Below are 25,433 nucleotides of genomic sequence, written 5' to 3'. Positions count from 1 at the left end.
ACACACCGGTGTATTTTCCTGTTTTCGGCCGTTCTTAAGGACGTCCTGTCGCTGGTGAAGGAGGCGTGTGCACGGCTGTAGTTCTCCGCTTCCCTCTACCGTAAATACACTAATACAGGACATATTTGCCATTTGAATGAAATCTTTTAGACACAGTGCATGTTTAAACAAATAATTGTTGTTTAGATAGAAAACCAGTGTAGGCCTGTCACGTATTGACATTAAATTAGTTTAATAAATAAACAAACAAGTAAATAAATAGATAACAACAAACAACCGCAAGGATTTGTTTCAGATAATGTCTCCATCTTGTGGCGATGGGCCTACAGAGTTCTTATATGTGACATGACCCGCCCATTCATGTTCAAACCATAAAATTATTATCTGCCAGCAATACCTGAGCAGACAGGTTGCTGACAAGGTAAGAGCAGTGCTTACTTTTCAACCTCTATTAACTGCTTCCAACATATTTTGGATGTATATATATATATATATATATATATATATATATATATATATATATATATATATATATACATATATATATATACACACACACTATACATTTTCATTGTTGTCATTGTATTGTCATGCAAATTTAAATACATTTATCTTGCTGAAAATGTTACTAACTAGTGTTTTTTGTTGTTCCATAAGGCACAGTGAATGCATATTTATCATATTATAAAATTGCTGGATGGTAACTGACATAGAAGTACACCCCAGCATTATTTTTTTTAAAACTGTAAAAGTAAGGGGAAAGTCTTGGAAATTCATTAGTCAATATATGTGGGTATCCAGAATGAATCTTAATGAGCAAGTATAAACTATAACATCAGGAAAAAATGTCCATCATTTTACACATGCTTTTCTTCTATCAGGACAGAGGATCACATTGCCTGGAAATGTGGAATCTACAAACTGCTCTGGCGATCCTCTGGACTTTGTGTTTTTTGTCCTCTATAAGTGGATACAAAAATGGAAAGGTGGAAAAGTCTTGTGCGAGCATGATGCCAGAACATCACAGCCAACCCAACACTACTGCCAGTCCATACACACTGACTGTGAATACCAGTCAGTTCAGCCCAGGGGACAATATCAGAGGTAAGTGGGTAAAACCTATATAAATTAACCAATGATTATAATTTTTGGACAGTTTAGATGTCTTGAGTAACATTGAACACTGATTGCTTCCTTGCCTTTATTTTATTACCACTTTCAATGTCCATAGTCGTTCTCTCTGGAAGTGAGCACTTTGAGGGCTTTCTAATTCAGGCCCGAGATGCTACAAACCCTGATGGACAAGCTATTGGCTCTTTCACGTTGGTAGATCCTGATATTTCTCAGGGTTTGACATGCAACAGCATAGAGGTACATATAGTAAAGGCCACTTTTGGTATAAACCCAATATACATTACCGTTTAAAATATTACAGTCAGTAAAAATACTTTTATTTTTAGAGTAATGTCTCCTGAAAATTCAGCTTTGTCATTTCAGAAATAAATTAATATTGAAAATATATAAAAAACAGAAAAAAGGTGTTTTTTATTGTAATAAGACTAGAGTAATGGCTCAAAATTCAGTATTAAGACACTTTTTTGGTTGTGTATTTAAGCAATATAAAATAAGAAAAATTTCGTTTTTACTGTAGCTTTTATTAAATAAATAAAGTCTTGGCGAGAATAAGACACTTTTTTGGTTGTGTATTTAAGCAATATCATATGAGCAAAAGTGCTGTTGTACTTAATATCATTTGGTGATGCTGTATGATGAAGTTGTATAAATTATAATGGGCATGGATTATTTTGTTTACTATTAACTATTTTGTAAGAGAAATGTGGCTCAAAATCTGCTTTTAATGTTAAGGGTTCTGCAGTTAGTCACACCAGCAATGCCAAAAAGACAGAAATTCAGCTGATTTGGAAAGCCCCGTCCAATGCTCCTCCCACTGTACAGTTTCTGTGAGTGCGATTCTGCTCTTACTTTGTCTTTCAATATTGAAAATATTTACAAACCATTTACTGGATACATAATAGCTCTTTTAAAATTCATATTCGTATTTATTATGTTTCATTTATATTATGTTCATTTATTTTTTTTCCACATCAAGTGCCACAGTTCTTGCCCACTACAAGATTTTCTGGCTCAAGCTTACTGGTCCTGTCATATCTCAGGGTGACGTGACACCTGCTCCACCTCGATCAACCACTGACATGTCTACGAACTCGGCAAACACCGCTATACTGCCTCAGCCAGTACGTGCCAAAATACTAATTATAAACATATTTGCTCCTATAAGTGTCATTACATAGCCTTTTATTGTAAGAATTCTTTTACAGTTCACCTCAGTGGGATGTGGCAAGTCGAAGTCTTGTCTCATTGACCCGGTCAGCTGTAACCCTTCTGTGGACACAAACTGCTTTTTCCTTTCTTATTCTGCTTTGGGCCAGACAGTTTCATTTGAGCTCAGTGGCCCTGCACAGGGATACGTCTCCTTTGCTCTGTCTAAGGATGAATGGATGGTGAGCATGATCAAATGCATACTATACCTTCCAGACCTACAGATGTGTTCAGTGCATCATAATGAATTGACTAGATATATTCATGTGACCCTGAAGATCTTGATGTTTGGTAGGGTGATGATGATGCGTACTTGTGCATAAATGACAAGGGTCGTGTTACTGTTGAAGCTGCACATACAACAGGCCGGACGTATCCAGAGATATCATCCGAGGTGAGAGAACACTTTATGGTTATGATTCTTTTTTGACTGTTTTTAGTATTGCATTATGTTACGACTTAATTTAAAGACCTATAAAAACATTAGAGTCCAAAAATATGGCAGCGTGTTTTATGCAGTCGTAAATGTGATCAGGATGATTCACTTCCCCTGCAGTCTGTGCTGACTGATGTAGGCTGGAGAGTTTCTGATGGGGTCATTCAGTGCAAGTTCTCTAGATCTATCTACACCCCTCAGGATCCGTTCCGATTCAGCCTTAACAACAGTTACTACCTGTTTGTAGCACATGGGAGTGCGGAATATGGTAAGCTTTTTGACTGTATCAATGACATACTGTTACTGTTAACTAAAACTGTTAACTGAAACTTTTGTTAACCGAAATACAGCTAAAATAAAATATAAATATTACATTAAAAATAAATAAATATGACAAAAGCACAAAAAACGTGACAAAAATTTAAATGAAAGCTGAAAATATAAAAATCCTAAATATTAATAAATACTATAATAGCATTTAAATAATACTAAAGTGACTCTCATGACTTATTACAGAATAGATAAGATACGATAGATTAAATTTTCTGATTCGCCTTATGTGTATAAAACGATAGCTTTAAACGAATTATTATTATTATTATAATTTTTTTTTTTTTACTTCTACAGCATGATGAATTAGCAATTGTCTTTGCATTCATGACATCCATTCAGCATTTTCCAAAAGGGATGTATTTCTCCTTCTTGGAAAAAGTTTTGGCAAATGATTATGTGTCTCATCAGATACTGTTTTTATGGCCTCCCCACTGCGTGTTACTCCACAGATCCGGACTTCTGACTTTACTGATTAACAAGTGTCTGTGATGACCTTAGCAATCAGGACTCGTTTCCTGTCATTTATTTTATGACAGGGTCGCTGAGTGCACTCTGAATAAAATAGTTACAGCTAGCTTTACATAGAAACAAGCACAAATACATTTTTAACTCACTTTAACCAGGTGATGTACTGAACGATAGCACAGGTTTATAGCAATTTTCAAAACTTTTTTTTTTTAATATGCTATCTTTATGATATGATTGAAATGATGTGTGACATTGAGTCAACTAATCTCATCAGTTTTATTGTTGTGTTTTGTTGTGCTGCAGGTATGATCCACAGACACACGCGACAGCCACTGATATCTTCCCATCATCAGATCATTACCGGCCCTCCTGAGATTTTGACAGGTTCTCGATCTCCACTGCTCATGAAATGTCATGGTATGTTGTTCTGCTGTAAACAAGATACAGAGAATTCCCTGAATGGTAAAATATATGGTCAGGAAATGGAAGTGGTTTATGTTCAAACCCTGCAATGGGCAACCCATGTATTACCACAACTGTACCTTTGAAAAGTTATTGTAGTTGCTGTGGATAAAGCATCAGTTAAATGGAAAATTGGTAATTTGATAAACCACTACATGTTATAAAATAATTGGTATAAAGTGCAAAATACTGTCATTTGCAAGTTTCCAAATATAATATAAAATATATAATTTAAATGCAGGAGCTCTAATGCTGATTGCCTGGATGCTAGCAGGAAGCACTGGAAAATTAATGGCTGCCTATTTTAAACCTGACTGGCCAGAACAAACATTGTTTGGGCAAAAAATATGGTTTCAGGTATGTTTTTATACACTACACTTATGCTTCTATTGCAATAAACTCTATGAAACCAGCATCTATGTTTTTTGTGGGTGCTTGCATATTCTGTACTTTTTTTTTTTACTTAGTATTCATACTTTTCTGCATATTTGATATGCTTATTGCTATCAGCTTTTCATAATTGCATATATTCTTTTATAGTTTTTTTTTTCTGTTCACAGGTGCATAGCATGTTGATGTCTCTTACAGTTTTGCTGGCAGCTGTGGGCTTCGTTTTTCCCTTTGTCTACAGAGGAAAATGGAGCACAGTGAGTTAAGCCTGTGTTTTCTACCTGTGAGACTATGCTTTGTAATAAAATATATATTTAAAACAGTGACGATATTAAATATATTAATACATATCACAGTTTCACTCCCTGTTTGATTTATTACCAATGCCAGGATCAGAGAGTGTTTGTTATTGTGGTGTGGTGTTATATTGTAGCCTGTGTTAAATATTCTGAAATATGTCTTTATATTTTGGTTCTATGCAGTTATTTTAGTATTATTTATTTCAAACCCTGCAATGGGCAATCCATGGATTATCACCACTGTACTCTTGAAAAGTTATTGTAGTTGCTGTAGATAATGCATCAGTTAAATGTAAAATTGGCAATTTGATAAACCACTGCATGTTTTGAAATAATTGGTGCAAAATTCTGCCATTTCTTATTCATATTTATTCATTCAATATTTTTATTTAATAATTTGAACATAAACTTTTTGTTATGTTTTTTTATTTATTTTTATTTTACTTTTTCTATTTTAATTTTAATCATTTTGTTATGTGGTATTCTCATTTTTATATATTTATTTTTGTTAAATATTTCTATATAGCTTTAGTATATTTTTATTTAAAGTGATACTCCACCCCAAAATTTTGTCATTAATCACTTAGCCCCATGTCATTCCAAACACGTAAAAGCTTCGTTCGTCTTTGGAACACAATTTAAGATATTTTGGATGAAAACCGGGAGGCCTGTGACTGTCCCATGGACTGCCAAATAAATAACAGTTCCAAAAAACATAAAAAATACAAAATCAAAATACACAATACTCCATCAGACATCAAACCTGCAATATATGAAATAACAAGTGACAGGAACACTTTTTGTAAGCAAAGAAAACAAAAATAATGACTTTTTTTAATAATACCTTTGTCAGCAGTGATATGGAGAGACACAGAGGAGACTGTTGACAAAGGAATTGTTGAATAAAGTCATAAATTTTGTTTTCTTCACTTAAAAAGTGTTCCTGTCGCTTTATATACCCAGATTGCACGTCTGATGGCAGATGGAGTATTCTGACGACGACTTCCATACCTTTTATGGACCTTGACACTGCTATTTATTTGGCAGTCTATGGGACAGTCACAGGCCTCCCGGTTTTCATTCAAAATATTTTAAATTGTGTTCCAAAGACGAACTGAGCTTTTACGGGTTTGGAATGACATGGGGGTAAGTGATTAATGACAAAATTTTAATTTTGGGGTGGAGTATCCCTTTAAGTTTTAGTCATTTTAGTACTTAAACTTATTTACATTACTTGCAAAGGCAACATTTCTAATTTTTTTATAATTTAATCTTTATTTCAATTAACAAAAATATTCTTGTAATAGTTGTAGTTTTAGATAACGATACTGTAACAACACTGGTTCTGTGCAGAGAGCTGGTGCTCATCCATACCTTGGCTGCACTGTTATGATTCTCACCTTCTGTCAGCCTATAATGGCTGCATTCAGACCAGCTCCAGATTCCTCACGGTAATGACTCCTCAGTTAATTTGAATTTGCAACTTGGTAGTTTTAACTTCTTCTGCTTGCATATCCGAAACTGAATAACATAATGAAATAAACATAACACAAGACAATCATTTCTTTTTCTCAGGCGATGGATATTCAATTGGTTACACTGGGGTGTTGGAAATGCTGCTGAAATTATTGCCGGTGAATTTGCTCTTTGTAATTTTGCAGTTTATATGGTTTATCTCAAGTCAGTTTCTATCAGTAATATCACATTCAAAACCTTTTTTTAAAAAATATATTTAAAAATTACTTTATTATTATTATTTCAGTGGTTTCCATGTTTTTTGGAATAAAGCAACAGTCCCTTTTGCTGCCTTACCCGTGGACCACAGGGGTTCTCTCTGCTTTTGTGGTTTGGACCATTGTGTTAAAGCTGGTGTTAAAACTTCATAAGAATGGTGTTATTATAAAAGGTTTGTTTATGTAACTATTTCACATTTAATAAGTTTGACTTATTTAACTGTATTTTAATTTTATTCGTTTCAAAGTTTTTGGTTCATAAGTGATAAGTTCCCATGTGATTCAGCTGGAAGTATGTGCCTGTTGAGTCATGTTCTCTCTGCCTGTGGTTCAGACATAACTGGCAAGATGATTCAAACTGAGAGTGAAATGAAGCAAAACATGTTGTTTAGCAATGTCTCTTGCTTCAACAGGGAGTGCACATGAGGATGAACTTCCAGTTCTCTCAGACAATTTAGGGGATGTAAACTGGGTAAGTTTAAACTTTACTCAAACATAAAGGAGAAGATTTAACCATTAATGGATTGTTCAACTTTTTTTTTAATATTAATCATAGAAGGAATCAGGTGCAATATGCACAACAAAAACTAACCATCAAGGCCTACCTTGTACATTAGCATCTTAACCAAATGCTCTTATTTCTGCTTCCACAGGATACTAAGTTTAGAGTGGCTATCCTTGCTGTTTTTGTGCTCGGAAACTCAGCATTCTGTATCTCACTGCTCGCCTCCATAGGAGATGTATAATGAATCATATGGTGGTACAGAAACTGGAATGAAGACCTAATTATTTATAGAGCAAGACAAGTCATTATCAGTTTCATTTTATTCAAGGTTTGGACAGAATATTGCATTGAAAACATCCTGCAATGAAGAAACATATCTATTAAAACATTTCAAACAGGAATTTTATGAAGTAAAATTCACATATCTTTTAAATGATTTTCACAGAAGAGTAAATGCACATTATATCCAGACAATCAAAGCATAAAATATTTAAAAGGCTCACAATGTAATTACTGTACAGAAGCCAGCTACTTTTCTTGTAACACCTCTGCAAGCTACATCCACAATATACTCTTAGACATTCCAAGCAGCGGTCTTCCTTGTCTTAAATTGCACTTTTGATCAGATTAAATCAAAGATAAATGTATTTTTATTTGCTTCTGCTCTCCACTGTATGGTTAATATAACATGTTACGCAATGTGAAATTAGAATAATAAATTTCTTAATGTTTGGCGTAATTGTTGTACATAGTGCAATTTAGGTATACATTATGGTATAAATTCTTCATCTGCAATAATATAAAAGTATATCCAGGATAAATTTCAGAGTGAAAATACTAGCATCCAAAAAATTAAAAAAGGTATGACATCAGTTGTTAATATTTTTACTCACCTATTAATTTCCAGGTTTGTACTAGTAATGAATGTTTTACTCTAAAACCATTTGCACATGCTTATACTTTAATGGAACCTTGATTTGTGCTTCGATGCTTCATTTAGGAAAATCATTCAGTCTTGTTGCTGATGATTGGCAAAGATACCTGCTTCCCACCTCTGGGCCAGCGCACTTTTCCGTCTGACTCGAGGGTAAGGCGCCTCAGGGAACTAAAGGAGAAAGCTTCACCTGTAAAACTGCATGAAGTTTCCAGTTTCAAGGTGAAATGGGCACAGATCAATGAGATGTCAAAGACATGTGAATGAAAAACAGAAAGATACACCTCAATGGAATTCATGACAGTTATATATGATACATGAGAGGACAAACAGAAAAATATGTACAGTTTACAACTTTGAATCATAGAATGCCTAAATATAATATACCTTGTGGTCGCAGGACAAAGTGGTGTGATCCATTTTACGTGCCATAGATGGAGATGAGGGGGATGACTTAGATTTTGCTGGCACCTCTGCTGTAAAGTGTCCAAATAAGAGAAAGGACTACATCTTTATGTAATGAAATTAATGAAGTAAATACACTAATGGTTGCTAAATGTGGTACCTGTTTTCTCATAAGTGAAATTCTGCAGTTGGCTGGGGGACACGAGGACAGTGTCATATCTCTCCTTTGCATATAGTTGTGCTCTCTGCCTTCTAAGCTCCTCTTCTCTTTGCCTCACCAACTTGATCTCCTGATCCACCAGAGACTGGGTGCTGTGGGAGCGCAGTTTGAAAAAGGGATTGTTCTGAAAGGTGCTCTCTTGTGTCTCTTGACATACAGTGCTCAGGCAGAATTCCGAGGCACTTCGGATGATGAGATTCGATGTCTCAAGGATAATGACATTATTCATGTCGGATGGCCATTCTTGAAAACTGCTCATCCCTGGAGAAAGCATCCCACCTTTTCTTTGGTTCCGTGGGCTGCTGGGGTACGAATCCGGCTCAAGTATTATGACATTGTTGGCGGTCATTTCATGGTATGTGGGACTTCTTCCAGATGAAGCTGTGATGGACAAAGTTGGAGTTCTTGCACTAGGAGAACTCTGAGACCTGCATCTGTCCTCCGGTGTGTCAAACATCCGTCTTTTCTCCCCAGGTTCTGATCTGCTGTGGTGAAGAATGCCAGGCTTGGGTTTAATTTGTATAGTGTCGCCAGCAGACATCTTTGCCATTGCCCTTTCTCGTCTGAAAATCTCCTCTCGATCGAGAGCTTCACGAATCTCCCTCTCCACTGGAGTTTCTGGCTCATCATAAGGAGACCTATAGCTTGTGTCATCTAGACCAGAGTCCTCTGAACAGGGGCTGAATTGAGTGTTCTGGTAATCACCCAGACCAAGACTCTCTATGTCAGGGTCTCTTCTGGGGCGATTAATGTTGCGGACAGGCGTGTACATGAAGCTGTGTCCACCCTGGCAAGATGCCTGCCTCATCGCTGGCCGGTGCACCAGACCTTTTGTTTGCTCTTCCATCTTCTGCCACTGCTTGCGAACCTCTCTAAAATCCAGATGCTCCGTGCTGACATTCTCGCTCCTTATTTCCTGAACCACGCAAAAGTCTTTTGGCATCTTTTTGTCGAGCTCTGAAGTTGAACAGGACAGGCGCTGAAGGTTGTGCTTTGAGGTTTTACCAAGCTCTTCCTCATCCTCTGCAATCTTGGTTAAACTGCAGCAATGGGCCGAAGAGTCCAAAGAAATATCTTGCAGCTCACATTCAGTGGGACACTCTGGTTGTTCTAGAATCTCACTTTCATTAATGTTTAAAGCCAGAGCTTCATCTTCAAGTTCAGCATTGCTCTCAACCACGTCATTGTCTTCCTGCCTTGCTTGGTCTTCTGAGTTTACCTCTGCTTCATCCATACCCAAGAGATCACTGTTCTCCTCAATCTCTTCTTTATCTACAGCTGATGAAGCCAAAGACCTCCACGGCTCTTCAGCATCACTGTCTGACGAAATGATGGCCATCTCCACTAGCAGGCAGTCACTTAGGTCATCTCGATCCATATCTGGACAAGATTCCATCGGGATTTCAGAAATCACCAACTCATTAATTTGCTGCTCCAGCACAGATTCTTCTTGTGCTTCCAGCCTCTCTTCAGGTTCATCATGTTCTTCCTCTTGGGTATCAACGAAATTGTTGATTTCCATTTCTTCTTCTGGTTTGTCTTTCACAAGAGGCTCTTCATGAGACTCAAAGGCCAAAGATTCTCTGCCATCTGGTTCATCTTGTTCCTTGACCTTTACCGTAATGCCTTCTTGAGAGTCTGTGCTCCCATCAGATTCACCTGAGCTATCACATTCATTAATTATGGCTTTGTTTTCTTGCCCATCAAGATCTTCATGGGGATTGCTCTGTTTGGTGTCCAGGCACTCTGGGAAATATGTGGCAAAACATTCATTCACCTCCTCAGTGAATTGACATCTCTGGTCCTCTGTGCACCCAGGATTCATTTTACAGTCTGTTAGATCAGCCATTTCTGAAAGCTGGTTGGTCTCCATGGTAACTGCTTCAGAGAGGTATTCCTGCTCTTTTTGCTGCTGATTTACAGAGGTGCTTTTGCCTTCATTTACTTCACTTCCATATGACCTTTGTGCACCAGCTGTGGCTCTCTATGGAAGTAACATTGAAAAGATCTGTTTAGAATTAAAGGAACACCAAACTTAGGAATTCTGAGATCATTAAACATGTCAAACACTAACAATTTTTCTCCTAGTCTTGCTCCTTGGAAAGTTCTGGACGCAATTAATATAACAACATTAAGCTAGAAGAACCAGTCTTGAGCTGTTTCTATAGCAGAACTGCACAGTATCACTTTTAAGTTTGATCAAGCTTCTTGTATTCATGCTGTGAGATATATGTGGGTGGACCTCTTTGATAGCAAATAACCACGAGAAGTGGTTTCTTACAGAGCATGCAATCTCAAAGTGGCCTGAAACAGTCACCAATCTACATTAAAGGATGTTTTAGTAGCCTCATAGAAGTAAGAGCCACAAAATATGAGACTTCTAAAGAAAACACAACTCTGTTTTAATTTTAATTTAGGTTATTTTAAATAAAAGCTATGAAATGAGCTGATGAGTTAATTCAACTGGGTTTAATAAGAGAGACTCCTGAAATGTGCAGTGCTCTAGAAACATTCTTAAACCCTTACATCAAAAAGGTCTATGGCTAGTTGCGATCACAACTTTCTAAGCTTAAACAAAGTGAAGGGAAGCACTTCTGAGGAAATACACTTCCTTCTTGAAAGTGCTATCAATCCAAAATCTAATTAGATGACTGTACTTGTTACAAGAACTACCTAAAATAATTGTAAATTCCTGTTTCCTCATTAATCAGTTAGCAGTTTGCCATCCCTTTCTCTGTGCTGCTTCAGTGCTTTCACTCATAAAATATAAAGCTTACATTGGATTTCATATGATACTGTGATAGTCATAATTTATTGGCAAGAGACAGTATGATTTCAGAGAGTCTGTTTCGCGTTTTTTCCCCTGAAAAGTAGTGGTTGCTTGGCAACATGTTAGATCTGAGGAGGCTGTCCTGTTTATGAGCCATGTAGAAGCAGCTTACTAGTCAGAGCCAACCTATTCAAAGTGCCATGCCGTAGGTTTATTATGGCTATCAGCCTGAGTTTATCCAGTGAGAGAGAAACAAATCTATTGCTCATATCGAGCAGATGGGATGTTCTTTTATGCATGCCTGCTGGTGCTGTGACCACCATTAACCCCAGACTCATCCTGCCTGATTTGGAAAATACATTTCTGATGTCTGAACGTATTACATCCACTTTTCCAGAGGTGAATTCTGCAGCGTGCAAAATGATGTTATCAGCTATTATGCAATAAGTGTGACTGCGACTGTTACGTTAAAGGGATAGTTCACCCAAAAATTAAGATGTAGGGACTAGGGATTATGGACTAACAGTCTCAGTCACCATTCACTTTCAATGCATCTTGTTTCCATTCAATAAAAGTGAACGGTGACTAATGTCATTCTGCCTAGCATCTCCTTTTCTTTTTTACAGAACTTAATACGGGTTTGATTTTTGATGTGAAGGTGAATTATCCCTAACTTCTCTTGTAAATGGTAGATAGCCTACTGAAGGGAATTTGATTTGTGATAAATCGGAGTGTGTATATTTTGTATCACTGCAACACTAACACTGCAAGCAGATATGGAATCAATCAGTCTCGAAATGTCGGATGGAGACAACGCAGCATCTCAACTTTTTTAATTTTCTTTTTCTTTTTTTTTTTGTTTTTTTAAATACACTGGACACTCGGCCAAACACGACAGTATAAATGCAGCACACTGAATTCCTGCATCATTCCCTCTTCGTGCCTTGCGCATGCAGATGTTCGCCAAAGCAGATACGGATGCAACAGATGCACATAGCTTCAGTATTTTCATACCTACCATCAGCTTTAAAAACAGGAGCCAAACGGATATCATCTCCAATTTGCCGCAATACGCACATGCATGTATAATTTGTACAGATAACGACAGTAACCAAATGGCGACGCGTCGGGAGTAATTCATATGGTTGAACTCGAAGAAGGAAAATCAAGCTCGCGACGAACTCCTGTTCAGACCTATCGATCCGTCAGCGATTGTCAAAAGTGAAACAGAGCAGATAGAACAGATATTGACAGAAACGGTCACAACTGAATGTCTGAGCCCCGCCAGCACGGGTTGCACTGAGCTACAGATCCGCTCTGTACCTCTGAGCGCCCACGCTTTCTCAACCAAGTATTGAACGCTTGGCTTTGCCTATGAGATTTTGAACACAGGCTACAGTCCATAATTCTGACCAAGGTCACTCTCGCTGTGCAACATTATTCTCACGTTTATACAGCCTAGGTATAAAACATTTGTTTACATTAATAAAAAAAAAACAATTAATCTATATATATATTTACCAAACAAAACACAACAAAAAAAACAAAAAAAAATCGTATATAATTTATAACACTTAAAAAACTTTAATACAATTGATGCAAGTCAGAGCTTGATCTTGCTGCACAGGTTAATTTTGTAATTATGACAAGCTGAATGTATATTAATTCGTATCCTAATTAAAAAAAAAATTAAATAACGTATTTATATGTGCCTTTTCAGAAAATAAAAGAGAAAATCGGTTCTCTGATGTTTTTGTTTTTCAACTCTGATTCCTCTTTGCTGACATAGACATATCTCTTACATGTGGAATAATAAAGTTAGATATGATGCTGGAGTATGTTGATTGATTGATTTACCATCTCTGTAGACAAAACTTATCCTCCATTAATAAAGACAAGGACTTAGACTCTAAGCCAAATCAATCCTCATATCATCATGTTTTCCAGGAATAACTCAGAAATCTGTATTACTCACCCGCCACATCTGTTCTATTGCAGTGATGTCAGCTGAGATGCAAACTCTAAACTTTTGTGTAATTCAACATTCTAACTTCATATCCATGTCTTTAAAAAAAATAAAAAAAAATAAAAATGAAATAAAAAATCCAAGATTAGCAAGGGTTAAAGTTTAGAGTGACAAAAAATTGTTTTGACAATGCATAAAATCCTTTAGTGCAAACTGATCCTGGACCTTAGACCATGTTTACTTATTATTAACATCTATCTTGGGTGATCTGATTGTAAACTGACAAATGTAAATTTCCATTATATTGTAAATAAACTGAAATCATTTTTGGATGTGCCAGGGAATGAGGCAAAGCTTTATCCCAGAATATGCAGTTCAAATCTTCTTCCAGAACAACATGGTAAAAATAACAACAGTAAGTTTGGTGAAGGATATTCTGTCTGTTTGCTGCCTGTGTTACTGGCTCGGGCTCTGCATGTTTTTTCCCTAGTCTTCTGTGTTTTTGTAGCTATACCATCCCACACGCTTGACAAAGCAGCATGAATACACTCCAACAAATTGAAAATGTAACACCAAAAAAGGCATCGTCTTCTCTCCTCCCTATGTTTTCTCCTTAAGACCTTCCCCCCAAAACGTACAAATTTGCTAAATCTCTTAAGTGTATATCTGACCCCTTTTTAAACTCTTAAAAAAGATGCATAAAAATGCTTTTCACCAGATGCAGGTGTTCAATGACTCATCTCTCTGTCCAGAGACTGACAGATGTGTCACATATTCCATAGACATCAATAGAAAAGTTTGGAATCTGTATACTTACTGTCAGTGATGGAGCTTTGAGGTCAGCTTGTTTAACAGTGAAGGTCTCGTTTCTTCCTCTGAGTGCATGTATGTGTGTGTGTGAGTGAATGTGTGTGACACAAGCCACAGCTGTGATTGAATGCGTGGGAATCGACCAATGGCAGCACAGTTACTCCACTGACAGACATGACAAGCTCCAGCTCTCACATACACAGACACATATACATAAGGAGAATATACCTAAAAATATATTTGCACAAAATCCTCACTGCTCTGAAAAAAAAAAAAGCTCCGCCAGACGTCTGTTATCAGACAGTTTGCTTTAAGTCGCCAGTAAACACAATAACAAATACAGAAGCTCAGTGTATTAAAGGATCAGCTTTAATCTGATTTATTTTATTATTTATTTTTTTCCACATCACTCTACAATCAGTTTTGCAAAACTAGAGAGACCAAAAACAACATTATAGGGTGTTTATTCATCAAAAAAGTCCAAATATTTCTGTTTTTGTAAAAAGGTAAAGTTCGCCCAAAAAGTGTAGATTCCATCATCATTTACTCACCATTATGTTGTTACCAAACCTTATTTTTTTTTCTGTGAAACACAAAAGTAGACATTTAGCAGACTGTACAAGCTGCTCTTTTCTATATAATGAGAATGAATGGTAACAACGATCCCTGGTCCCAAACTACTTTCACTGAATGACAAAGAAGTTTAAAAATAATTAAAAATATCAGAAATGTCTTTTTTTTTTTTGAAAATGTAATTAAATAAAAATAAATAAAATCTAAAAAAATAAGCTAAACAATTCTAATTTTGTGTTTCACAGAAGAGAATAAAAAATGAGGCTGAAAAAATTATCAGTTTCATTTTGGGTGAAATATCTCTTTAATTTGTTAGTTGTTTTAATAAAGGCACTACTTACTATTTTATCTAATAATGATGATGTTTTCGAATAAGGACTCACAAAGATGACCTTGACATGGACATTTGATAAAAAAGAACAGAAAAACAAAAGACTCAAAAGCTTCATTCATTAGCACAGGTAATAGAGGTGTCTCAAACAGCTGTCAGCCACATATACAGACACACTGTGAGGTTTGATTGTCATTCTGGGTTTTCCTCTACAAGGAGAACACATCTGAAAGGATGCCTCATACAGTATTTTGACATATCACAGCAATATTTTCCTTTTTGGAGGTTCAGCCTTATAGCTCTCATGTATAGCTTTCATAATATTTGCTGTCTCTCAATTCAAAAGCTCCTGATTTCACATGTGTCAGCCGAATACGTCATTTAGGCCATCTCATTTAGGGAAAGTATTAGTAGCATTACATTGCAGAGTATGAAAGACATTACAGTTATTTATGCCTCACAAGGAATAACAGTACATTTTAAATGGTTAATTTTTTTGAATGAGGTATGTGGCCAACAAACGCAACCTCTATAAGGCAGAGCCTTCAAAATGACACATAGCTATAGAGTTTACTGGCATGTCCTTTCAAACTATAGATGGTGTCACAGTTTACAGCAGATATGTGTGTAGTATTTCTGTCAAGCATTATTGTCATTAAAATTGAATTTAAATTATGTGTGGGAATAAATAAAATTGACAGCAGCATAAAACAATTAGAGTTCGAATTTAACAAACTTATTTTTGTGAAATGTTTTCTTGAAAAGTGTTAATAGCACATGCATCCTCATTTCAATTTCAAAAGACTCCGCCAAAATGTGGATTCACGTTCCTCGTTTCGCTGGCCGCTTTGGAGAATTCGTGCAAGAGTCTCAGAGTTCCCAGAGTGTGAGTGCCACCAAATGTGTGTATTATGCAGTTTGGCCCAGTTTCTCCATCTGTATCTGTAATGCTGTAGGGAGCATGAAAGAAAAGACATTGATTTAGCTGCTCAATACTATCCTCCCAACCAAACAGAAGTTTATGGACCGCATGGACATGCTGATGCACACCAGATCCAGCACCAGTAACTTTTCACTGATAGCCCTAAGAGGCGTTACACTTCTTCAACTGTTAATCTTTTTGTGAGGTTTAAGTAAAAGGATGATTTTAATAAACTTTAGCTATAAAGACATTTTGTCCTCAGAAACAAGCTATCCCCATTTATATAATCCCCAAGATTGATTATATAAGAGTGTTTCAGCACATGACCCAGCCTTCTTAAAAGCCTCTTAGAGGTTGGAAGACATGCACAGCAAATTATCTGCCCACCACTGGAGTGTGTGTGTGAGCTTCTGAAGAAGATTGACAGGGCTTGATTGTGTAATCTACAATGAAGAGATGACAGAGAGGGGGTCATGTGTGGGAGTGTGTCCCCCATTCTTTAGATAAAACATACTTTTAAATGACATCATTCATATCAAGTCTATAGCAGCAAAATATTGCCATAATGGCTTTAAGTTAGTGTGGTGTCAAAAGTTGTGTCACTTATCTTTTCATGCAACATTTGTGTGGGTGGTGACGTTGTAATAAGTCTGTTTTTCAGCATTAAAGGAACAGATCACTCAAAAAAATGATTATTCTGTCATTTACTCATGACTTTCAAAATCTGTACTGTACTACATTTCCTGTGGAACACAAAAGAACTTTAAAAAAAAAAACCTTAATGCAGCTCTTACAATATAACAACAATTTAGTGACAACAAATTCACACTTACCTTGGCAACTGAAAAAAAAACACAAGATGAATAGGTTGAAGTGCTATGCTAAAATTAGTAAAAGTTAAATAAATTAAAGCTACATATAAAAAAGACAGAAGCACATTTAATGGCTAAAATTAATTTCAATGGGAAAAAAGAAATATATATAAATACAAAAATAACACCTATTAATACATATTTTTTGGTGAACTATCCCTTTAAAAAAGAAGAGAATTTTCATTAATTCAGTCAGTTTTATTATAAAGGTTCATCTGTCATGCTTTTCACAAAATATTCATATACACAAAGTCATAGCAAAATAAAGAGGATGCTTGACAAAAAGAAGCACAATCCATGATAGCAAGCACAGCTGCTACTGCACAACAAATTGCATGCCGTCATGCTAATTATGCAAATGGCAAAAGCACGGTTAAAATATGCAAAATGTCAAAAGTATTAGCATAGAACGTTTGGCAGGTGAAAAAAGAGAGTGGTTGCATATTGCATGTAGAGATGTGAATTTCCATCCCTTCACCACTAGAGGGAGGTAAAGCTCGAAAACCGGGGTCTCAACCTTTTTCAAGGATCCCTTGGTGGATAATAGATATTTTATGTAAAATTTAAGGGACGCATTCTAACCAAGACCATTATATAATCCCTATAGAATGTATTTGCATACCTATGACGCTTACATTGCACATTCATTCAAAATCAATACTGATCACACACTTGTATTAAGTGAAATTAAAATGTACAATAACATACATCTTAATAGGCACATTGACATACACTACTGCTCAAAGGTCTGGATTAAAGAATTGATTGGAATTTATTTTTATTTAGCAAGCATGCATTTACTTGATCAGAAATGACAGTATATGACTCTAGTTCTATTCAGATTTCTATTTCAAATAAATGCTGTTCTTTTGAACTTTCTGTTCACCAAATATTTTTGATTAAGATGTATCACTATTTCCACAAAATAATAAGTAGCACAACAATCTTCAAAACTGATAAAAACATGTTTCTTTAGCACCATATCGGCATATTAGAATGATTTCTGAATGATCATATGACTGGAGTAATGGCTGCTAAAAATTCAACTTTGCCATCACAGAAATAAGTTACATTTTATAATATAATAATAAAAAAAAAAGTTATTTTGAATTGTTATAATGTAATAATAGTTTACAAAATTACAGTTTTTACTGGGGTTTTGATCAAATAAATGCAGCATTGGTGAGCAAGAGATCTTAACAACCCCAAACTTTTGAACAGTAGTGTATTTAGATTAACTTTAGCAGTGTTTTTAGTTAACCTAATACTGTTTTTTTTCAACATTCCACAAAAATTTAATTGAGATTAAATGATTACAGTACCACCATTTGAAGACCCCAGCTCTAAAGCTACACATATACAACAATGTCTTTCTACACACATTGTCAGAAAACAAAAGCAAATGCCATCATGAAGGATAGAAAGCAGTTTGTTAAGACACTGAAAAACTGAAAACCACAAAGTAAGACAGCAGTGTCCAGCATGCAGAGCGAGAGAAGCCAGTCTGGTGAGAAGCTGCATCATAGAAGAGCTGATAGAGTGTTAGTGAAACTACATCAACACACAGCAGTGCTTGTGTCTCCTTTTGACCTTTTTGATTTTTGGGGTACCTGTAGCTGACGGGTCTTCCGTGCCGTCTCTCTTGCCCTTCCGTCCAGCAGAGTAGGGTAAGGCATTGTTGGCATTGCAGTTCTGATGGGGGTTGAAGCTCTTGCTCGCTTCATCTTCACCATCTCCAACAATCACCAACTCTGCCCGAACTGAGCCGTCATAGCTCTGGCTGTCATCTTCAGCATTCTGGTAGCCCATGAAGATCATGGTGACGGGTTCGTCCGATGGCATGGCGTTCAGTACGCTGAGTTTGGAGTCCTCCGAGTAGGCTGAACACGGGCTGTGTTTTGTGATGTCACAATCCAAATGCCGCATTCCCCGATGGTTCTCTCTTCGGTTGTAATACTGTCCATGTGCATGTCTTTCCCCTCTGTGTAGCTCACGGCTGTTGTGATAGTATTCGTCTGGTCTGTCACTGTAATTAGGGATTGGCAGGAGAGGAAGTCCTTGACCCGCGTCCTCTGGATAGCACACGCCATCATTGTACACAAGCTCAGGCCATGCCGATAAGTCAATGCTGTAGGGATCTTGGTATCCATTGGATTCATTGCTCTCCCTGTTTTCAGTGGCTGTTTGTAATTCATGGGAGAGGTTGTAGGGATATGAAGGGTCCATCTGAGCCTGATTGGACCTCTTCTTTTTTTCAGAGGCCTGCCTCAGCAGCTCTTCGACCTCCACGGGACTAAGTTCATCCACTCCATTCGCACCTGGCTGGTGGGTGTCTGTACGCAGGGCGTAGACGGACTTCCGGCCATCGTCGTAGACTTTGATGCCTTTCTGCTGGAGCTCTTGGGGAGAAATGGTGGAGGTGGAGAGAACTTGGCTTTCACCTGTGCGCAAGTCCTTCTGGACATTAATTTCCATGGCGAACAAAGCTGTAAGAGACAAATGGAATGTGTGTATATATTAGAATGATTTAAAATGTTTAATTCTTTCTTGTATCCAAGTTCAATATGCAAAATTAACAGTAAATAAGACATTTATGTGTCCATGTCCATAAAGTGTGGCTATTGTGCCATCACAACGTTAAAACATTAGCTCAACCAATGGGGTGAGTTTGGAGGCAGGACTATCTGTTTGACCAACTGATGGCAGTGGGACTGTAAAGCAAACCTGTTTGACAATTTTTGAACAATTATTATTATTTTTGGTTTTTTGATTGGTGGTGGCACAGAAATTACACACTTCATCTTTGCACAATATTTAAACAGAGATTCCAGTTTTCCAGTTTGGAAACCCTATCTTAAACATTTATTTTACTGTTCTACATTATGGGAATATTGTATATAGTACAGTTTGAAGTCTTCTTTCAGATTACCAGGTTTGGTTTGGTCAGTTTTTGCTTCAGTTTCCAGGTCTTGTTTTTTCCTCTGCTTTAATAGGGGTTTGCTGGGCTTTAGCATATTTGGAATTGTTGAATAAATATAGATCGGCTCTGCAAAAAGAGTGTAAATAATCATAAATATGGCAAAATTTAACACAAAAACATGATAGCAATTTGTTTTATGGTCCGTACTTTTATGGAGTTTTACAGCATTTACCTGATATGAAATCTGCATTTGCTGCCTGTGGAGATACAAACAGAATCGTAATATAAAGTCTATATATCTGATAATTTCCATCACATAACAACATCAAAAGCAGTGTACCTTAATGATATCCTCTGGAGACTTTTCAATGGCTTTTAGCCTCTTTAGAATCAGCCCCTCATTTGTTGAAATGTTCATTTCCTCTCTCTCCAATGCTTCAATCTCTTTCTCTATCCTACAGAGAATTTGTTACAATAATTGTTTAAATAAGATTTTCTAAATATGCAGTCCTCTTGACAGATCTCCTGGCGCGCACACACGCACACACACACGCACAGATTGACCTCTATTACCAGGTCAAGTCACACAAGAGTGCCATCCCTGACAAAGCACCTGTCACTCTGTTTGCACTTTTTGTTGCATAGACATGCTAGACCCGAGAAGCAATGAGATGTTAAGTGATTATGAATGCAATATAAACAAATATTTAATAGCAGACATTTGAATTTGCTCTCACGTGTTCATTCAGAATCGTCAGTCTGAATCATTTAAGAATGAAAGCAACAGCAATATTTGTGTTAGGGTGCGACCTGCATGCAGCAGACATTCAAGGACATGGTAGCAGCTTTTTTTTAGCATCCTTTTTTAGCATCATTGCTACTACAATGCAATGCGGTTACAAAGCATTGCACACCTCTTGCCTCATACTTCACTCTAATAGATTTCATTACGGCACCGCAGGGAACCTGACATTAGCTGAGAAACATCCCACCAGCCCTGAAGTTCTCAGAGTTAAAAAGGCTTTTAAGAGATTGAACTCTTAATACAGTGTTCAGAACGAAAATGATTTGTATTCAGGAGATGTCAGTGCACATAGCAGAATGGTTTAGATCAGTTACTGGCTTAAATATGGTGTAAATAATTATACAGTAATGAGCCCCTACAAGAAATGTAACTTTATTCTTTCATCTTACCGATGTATGCTGCTCTTGAGGTGTTTAGTTTGTTGTGCATCTTCAAGAGCTTTTTGTGTTTCCTGTGCATTACTGCTGTTCATCCCATCCATGAGCCACAGATCTCTCACGGACCTTTTCTATGAAAGACATATAGAGATGCTTTAAATCCCAGACCATAGCAATTCAGAAAATTGCTGATGAACAGGAAACTATACTTCTAACATCAAGAAGGTACCTTGACATGTTGAAGCTTTAGTTTCTCTCTGTCAATTTCAAGCCGTTTGTGGGCAATTTCTTCTTGGATTTTTTTCTTATTCTGTGGACAAATGAACAAGTTTAAATAGAGACACTGAACTAGCATAGCTATGTACTGTAATTCGTTGCAATACACTTGTTGAAAACTGTTAACCAAAATGAATAAAATTAGTATTAGTTAATTAAATCAAAGATTAATTTAATTAAAATAAATATAAAAAAATATTATAATAGTGTATAAATAATACTAAAATAACACAGTTTATTAATCATTCTAGAAAAAATATTTAAGGACAGAATGCAGTGTTTAACCCATCAGAATTAAGCATTCCAGAACCTTGAAATAAGTAGACACTTCCATATGGTTACCGTAATGGCCTGAATGCGTTCCTTTAAGAGTTCTGCTTCTTCCATCCTGCCTCTGGAGAATAAAAAAAGAAACATTTATCCTTTATGTGACACTATAAAATCATCATCCATACTAGCTGTATTTTGACATCTGTCTAATGTCTCAAAGGGTTGCTGGGCGATATGTAGGTCAAACGGCATACAGTGACACTGATATTTGGCTACATGAGTTAATGTCCATTCATCACCACTTGCTTCCTGCTTTCTAAAGATCACTGTGGTTCCACGAATAGCAGCAGCGGTGGTAAAACAGTCTCTGCGATGAACCACAAATAATCTGCCTGACAGGGTTTGGTTCCCAGTTTCTGAGTGGGTGACCCCTTGTAGACACTGCCAGCCAGGTTTCATAGACATCCAAGTAAGGCTTTAGGCTAGAACTTGCCCTTTGAAGTAACTTCTTGCTTCATTCACCTGATTTCCAGCTAAATATCTCTTACAATAGGCCAAATATGACCTCCTGTGATTGTCACATCAGTTGTAATGCAGGAATACGAAACAATATTGTAAAGTTACAAACAAAGCAATGAATGAACCAATGTTTCCTACAGAATTATTTTTCCAGTTGACTTCAGTTAGTCTTTCTGACCTCATAAAGCTACAATAGTTATGCTGTGTGTTGATTTGTGCATGCAACCACAAAGACAACCCAATTTAATGACATGCTGTCTTTGTTTTATTTTGCAGTATATATATCGAGGGTAAAATATGGTCGATTTAGCAACGGAAAAGTACAGGAAACGCTGCAATGCACCATTAGTTACTATATAGAATAGATTTAAATTCACCTCATGTACTTCTGATATACTTTCAGTCATATCTTTGCTAAATATACTTTAATTTAAGGTCTTTGACCAACACAAGTACTTGTCTAGAACACTCACACTGTCATGTTATAGTGACAGCAGGGCCTGTGTCTCTAGGTGCCCAGGCTGCTTTTTCTTCTCCCAGGAAATGCGAGACAGACTCTAGACTTCCTGTCTCTGTCCATGTTTCATACATAGACAGTCACTGCTGACTCAACACAACCCTGCTCATCTGCTGCAGATATAAGGCTGTTCACTGCCCTGGACTCAACCCACACAATTCAGGCATAGAATTTTAATTTCATTAACATATTAAAAACAAGAGAAAACGCATTATCAATATGCAATCAATTTTAACGCAAAAAAGATAACTTAATACATGTATATACACTATCATTCAAATGTTTAAAGTCAGTATGATTTTAAAAAAATGTTTTTGAAAGAAGTTTCTTATGCTCACCCAGACTGCATTTATTTGACCAAAAATACAGTTAAAACAGTAATATTGTTAAATACATGAAAACGATTGTGCTGCTTAATATATAATTTTGTAGAAACCTTTGATTCATTTTTTCAGCATTCCTTGAATAGAAAGTTCAAATGAACAGCATTTATTTGACATTTATACTTGCTTAGCATTATGTAAAGAAATATAAAATAACTGTCCAAAAAATGTTTCCAGGAGAGACATAATTTAATTTTATCTGATTGATAATTTCAATTCATATCAAAGCATCATCCACAGATCCATGGATGAGTTTGGTAACCCCTTGTGCTCCAGAATTCCACTAGACTCAGGCACAATCTAAAAATAACAAGGCCACCCAGGGGTACATTGCCTAATAAATCTAACACGGTGGCACACCAAACCATTGGGTCTCTGTTCTCTGTTCTCCCTGACACAAAACATGTTTTGAAATGAAAAAACATAAAAGCCAGAGTTAAAACAAAAATCGGCAAAACAATAGTGAAATGATAAAATAAGGAATAAATTAGATTGCACTGCATTTTACTGTGTAATTAGAGTGAAAAAGGCACAAAATTAATTCTTACCAACAAACAGATTAAGTTAGCTTTGACAATTTATAGAAACAGCACAGAGTCAAAGCAAACTTAGCTGAATGGCAGATATGATTGTATGGATATGACTGATATATTATTTAAGTGTGTAAATACTGTATTCTCTGCAGGCCTCTCCTGCACATGGTCAGTTTCCCTGTCAGTTTTATCTAGAGGAAGTTTCTCTCTAATCTCCTCTAATCTGATCACCAGTCAGTTAAGATGTAAATCTCATGTGGCATCTGCTCCCATAACAATATCCCGACTGGACAAACTTCCAGGAATCGTACACTTATTATATTTGAATGACATCTTAAACTTTATAAAATGGTTTAAAGTTGTATCCAAAAGTCATCAATATATAAAAAACAAATAGATAACTATTTGTTAATGAATGAATGAATGATTAAAATGCCACTGAATATTTTAAATGACCAACTCTTTTTAATGACTTGTTAAAATAATAGGTGAAATCCACAGGATCCGTTAAAAAAGTGACATTTTAAGATGAGCCGAGACCATCGACTCACGTGCAAATTAACTCTTCAAAATATTCAGCAGGTTATGAGATCGGTTAATTGACCTTCTCACTATGTTATCTTTGTATCCTTACTAAAAAAAAAAAAAAAAAAAAAAAACGGCAGAAAACACACTTACCAGGCCGCTGAAAACGAACGGATATCCAGAAGGGTTTTCTGAGTTCACGCGCAGTCGTCAAGCTGCGCTCATTTAATGGCTCAGGCGCGCGCAGGTGCTGTAGGAATGATTGACAGTCCTCCCTTGAGCCAATGAAATGCCAGTGAGCCAGTTCAGTTGTTCAGCCTCTATAGTCTCGTCAGTGAATGTTTGAAGTGAATGACGGCAGCCCACACCCGTGTAAGCTTGTGTCAATTTATGCCTCTGAGTTTTTTATCTGTGGAGGGTAACAAACTTTAGGAAATAGCATTTTCTTAACACACCATAATAAAATGCTTAAAAAGTATATTCAATTAATTTACCTTGCAACTGTCTAACACAAAGGTTATTTAGTAAATATAGACATTAACATTTTAATAATAATAATAATAATAATAATAATAATAAAACATAGGAACTACATTTAGTCAAAACTGAGTTTTGACTAAAATCAAAATCTCTGATCTGTCTAGTTTTGGCTCAAAAATTCTCAGAATAAAAAAAAAAAAAGGGAGTCTGAACTTTGATATCAAATCAAACAAAAATGTTTTGGTGTATTATTGCATTTCAGGCAGAATATATACAGTAGGATGGTTCACTAGCAAGCTTTTTTTTTTTTTTATCTAATTTAATTTAATTTGAAAACTTTTTACTGGGCTTTAGATTGTACAGCAGTCTCTTCATTCAAAACACCATTAGGCTATACACTTCAGAGCTGCTTTCTGAGCCGAAAAACAATGTCACAAATCATGTTGATGTCGGGCGACTCATAAGCTGCAGTCAAGTGTCAGACATTCCTACATGCATACTGTTTATTCACACTAGCTGTAGAAAATGAGACCCGCAGCAGAATGGGACATTCCTTCTGCTGCATCTAATGAAGAGAAAAATACCATCAAATTCTTGAGGAAAATCTGCTGCCCTCTGCCAAAAAGTGGTCAATGGGTAGAAAGTTTACCTTTCAACATGACAATGACCCAAAAGCACACGGCAAAACTGAGCACGCAGAGGTTGAAGGAGAAAAGAGTGAATGTCCTTGCATGGCTTATAGTCAGAGCCCAGACTAAAACCCCCACTGCAGTCCACAAATGCTCACCATCAAATTTAACTGAACTAGATCAGTTCTGCAAAGATAAGTGGGTAAATATTGCAAAGTTAGTAGAGACATATACCAACAGACTAAATGCTGTAATGAAATGGTGGTTCAACAAAATACTAACAAAATCCTTTTTCCAACTCAGTGATTCTGTTTTTTTATTTGACATGTTGGTGATATATCTTTCACTTGGATGTTATAAGTTGCACTGAGTAAATACAGCTGGATAAAACAAAAACTGTGTCCGTCTTCATTTCAGGCTGAAAATTTTG

The 25,433-nt window shown here is 36.4% G+C and overlaps 4 protein-coding genes across 13 annotated transcripts in view; 1 reads left to right on the top strand and 3 right to left on the bottom strand.

Annotated features, from left to right (window-relative positions):
• The window catches only part of LOC109053523 (glycogen debranching enzyme-like), a 28,566-nt gene extending 28,438 nt beyond the window's left edge, over positions 1-128 (bottom strand). For 2 of the 3 annotated variants that reach the window (XM_042771907.1, XM_042771902.1), the window contains exon 1: positions 7-128. The gene's annotated coding sequence lies outside the window, so the exon portion shown is untranslated. The remainder of the gene's footprint in view (positions 1-6) is intronic. The other variant, XM_042771915.1, reaches the window with a different exon arrangement.
• A 527-nt stretch (positions 129-655) lies between these two features.
• On the top strand, positions 656-7,289 carry LOC109053544 (putative ferric-chelate reductase 1). Its single transcript, XM_019070927.2, has 15 exons — positions 656-1,104; positions 1,232-1,371; positions 1,867-1,961; positions 2,111-2,255; positions 2,340-2,522; positions 2,636-2,734; positions 2,897-3,044; positions 3,881-3,994; positions 4,281-4,396; positions 4,600-4,686; positions 6,082-6,179; positions 6,304-6,362; positions 6,491-6,634; positions 6,875-6,933; positions 7,115-7,289. Exons 1-15 carry the CDS (start codon positions 846-848, stop codon positions 7,205-7,207), a joined length of 1,839 nt encoding a protein of 612 aa, XP_018926472.2. The 5' UTR covers positions 656-845; the 3' UTR covers positions 7,208-7,289.
• On the bottom strand, positions 7,269-14,252 carry si:ch211-153l6.6. 7 transcript variants are annotated; one of them, XR_006161918.1, is made up of 4 exons: positions 12,314-12,628; positions 8,466-10,509; positions 8,288-8,404; positions 7,269-8,098 (listed from the first exon to the last, which is right to left on the bottom strand). XR_006161918.1 is itself a non-coding variant. In XM_019070906.2 (4 exons), the coding sequence occupies exons 2-4, from the start codon at positions 10,396-10,398 to the stop codon at positions 7,976-7,978; spliced, it is 2,118 nt and encodes a 705-aa protein (XP_018926451.2). In that variant the 5' UTR covers positions 10,399-10,509; positions 14,079-14,252; the 3' UTR covers positions 7,269-7,975. The 7 variants fall into 7 exon arrangements, 5 of the variants coding, with proteins under 5 accessions (XP_018926451.2, XP_042627820.1, XP_042627816.1 ...); XR_006161917.1 differs by having other exon boundaries at positions 7,269-8,071; XM_019070906.2 differs by lacking the exon at positions 12,314-12,628 and adding an exon at positions 14,079-14,252 and having other exon boundaries at positions 7,269-8,071; positions 8,288-8,376.
• Positions 14,253-15,305: 1,053 nt separating this feature from the next.
• LOC109053521 (paralemmin-2-like) lies at positions 15,306-24,178 on the bottom strand. 2 transcript variants are annotated; one of them, XM_042771877.1, is made up of 9 exons: positions 24,048-24,177; positions 21,490-21,541; positions 21,101-21,181; positions 20,884-21,002; positions 20,030-20,144; positions 19,922-19,946; positions 19,699-19,815; positions 18,380-19,255; positions 15,306-15,925 (listed from the first exon to the last, which is right to left on the bottom strand). In XM_042771877.1, exons 2-9 carry the CDS (start codon positions 21,532-21,534, stop codon positions 15,885-15,887), a joined length of 1,419 nt encoding a protein of 472 aa, XP_042627811.1. In that variant the 5' UTR covers positions 21,535-21,541; positions 24,048-24,177; the 3' UTR covers positions 15,306-15,884. The 2 variants fall into 2 exon arrangements, with proteins under 2 accessions (XP_042627811.1, XP_018926444.1); XM_019070899.2 differs by lacking the exon at positions 15,306-15,925 and having other exon boundaries at positions 17,915-19,255; positions 24,048-24,178.
• Positions 24,179-25,433: the final 1,255 nt, after the last annotated feature.

Source organism: Cyprinus carpio, chromosome A2 (genome assembly GCF_018340385.1).
Source record: "Cyprinus carpio isolate SPL01 chromosome A2, ASM1834038v1, whole genome shotgun sequence".
Taxonomy (NCBI): Eukaryota; Metazoa; Chordata; class Actinopteri; order Cypriniformes; family Cyprinidae; genus Cyprinus; species Cyprinus carpio.
The sequence above is the reverse complement of the archived record's forward strand: the minus strand, read 5'-3'. Positions and strand labels throughout refer to the sequence as shown.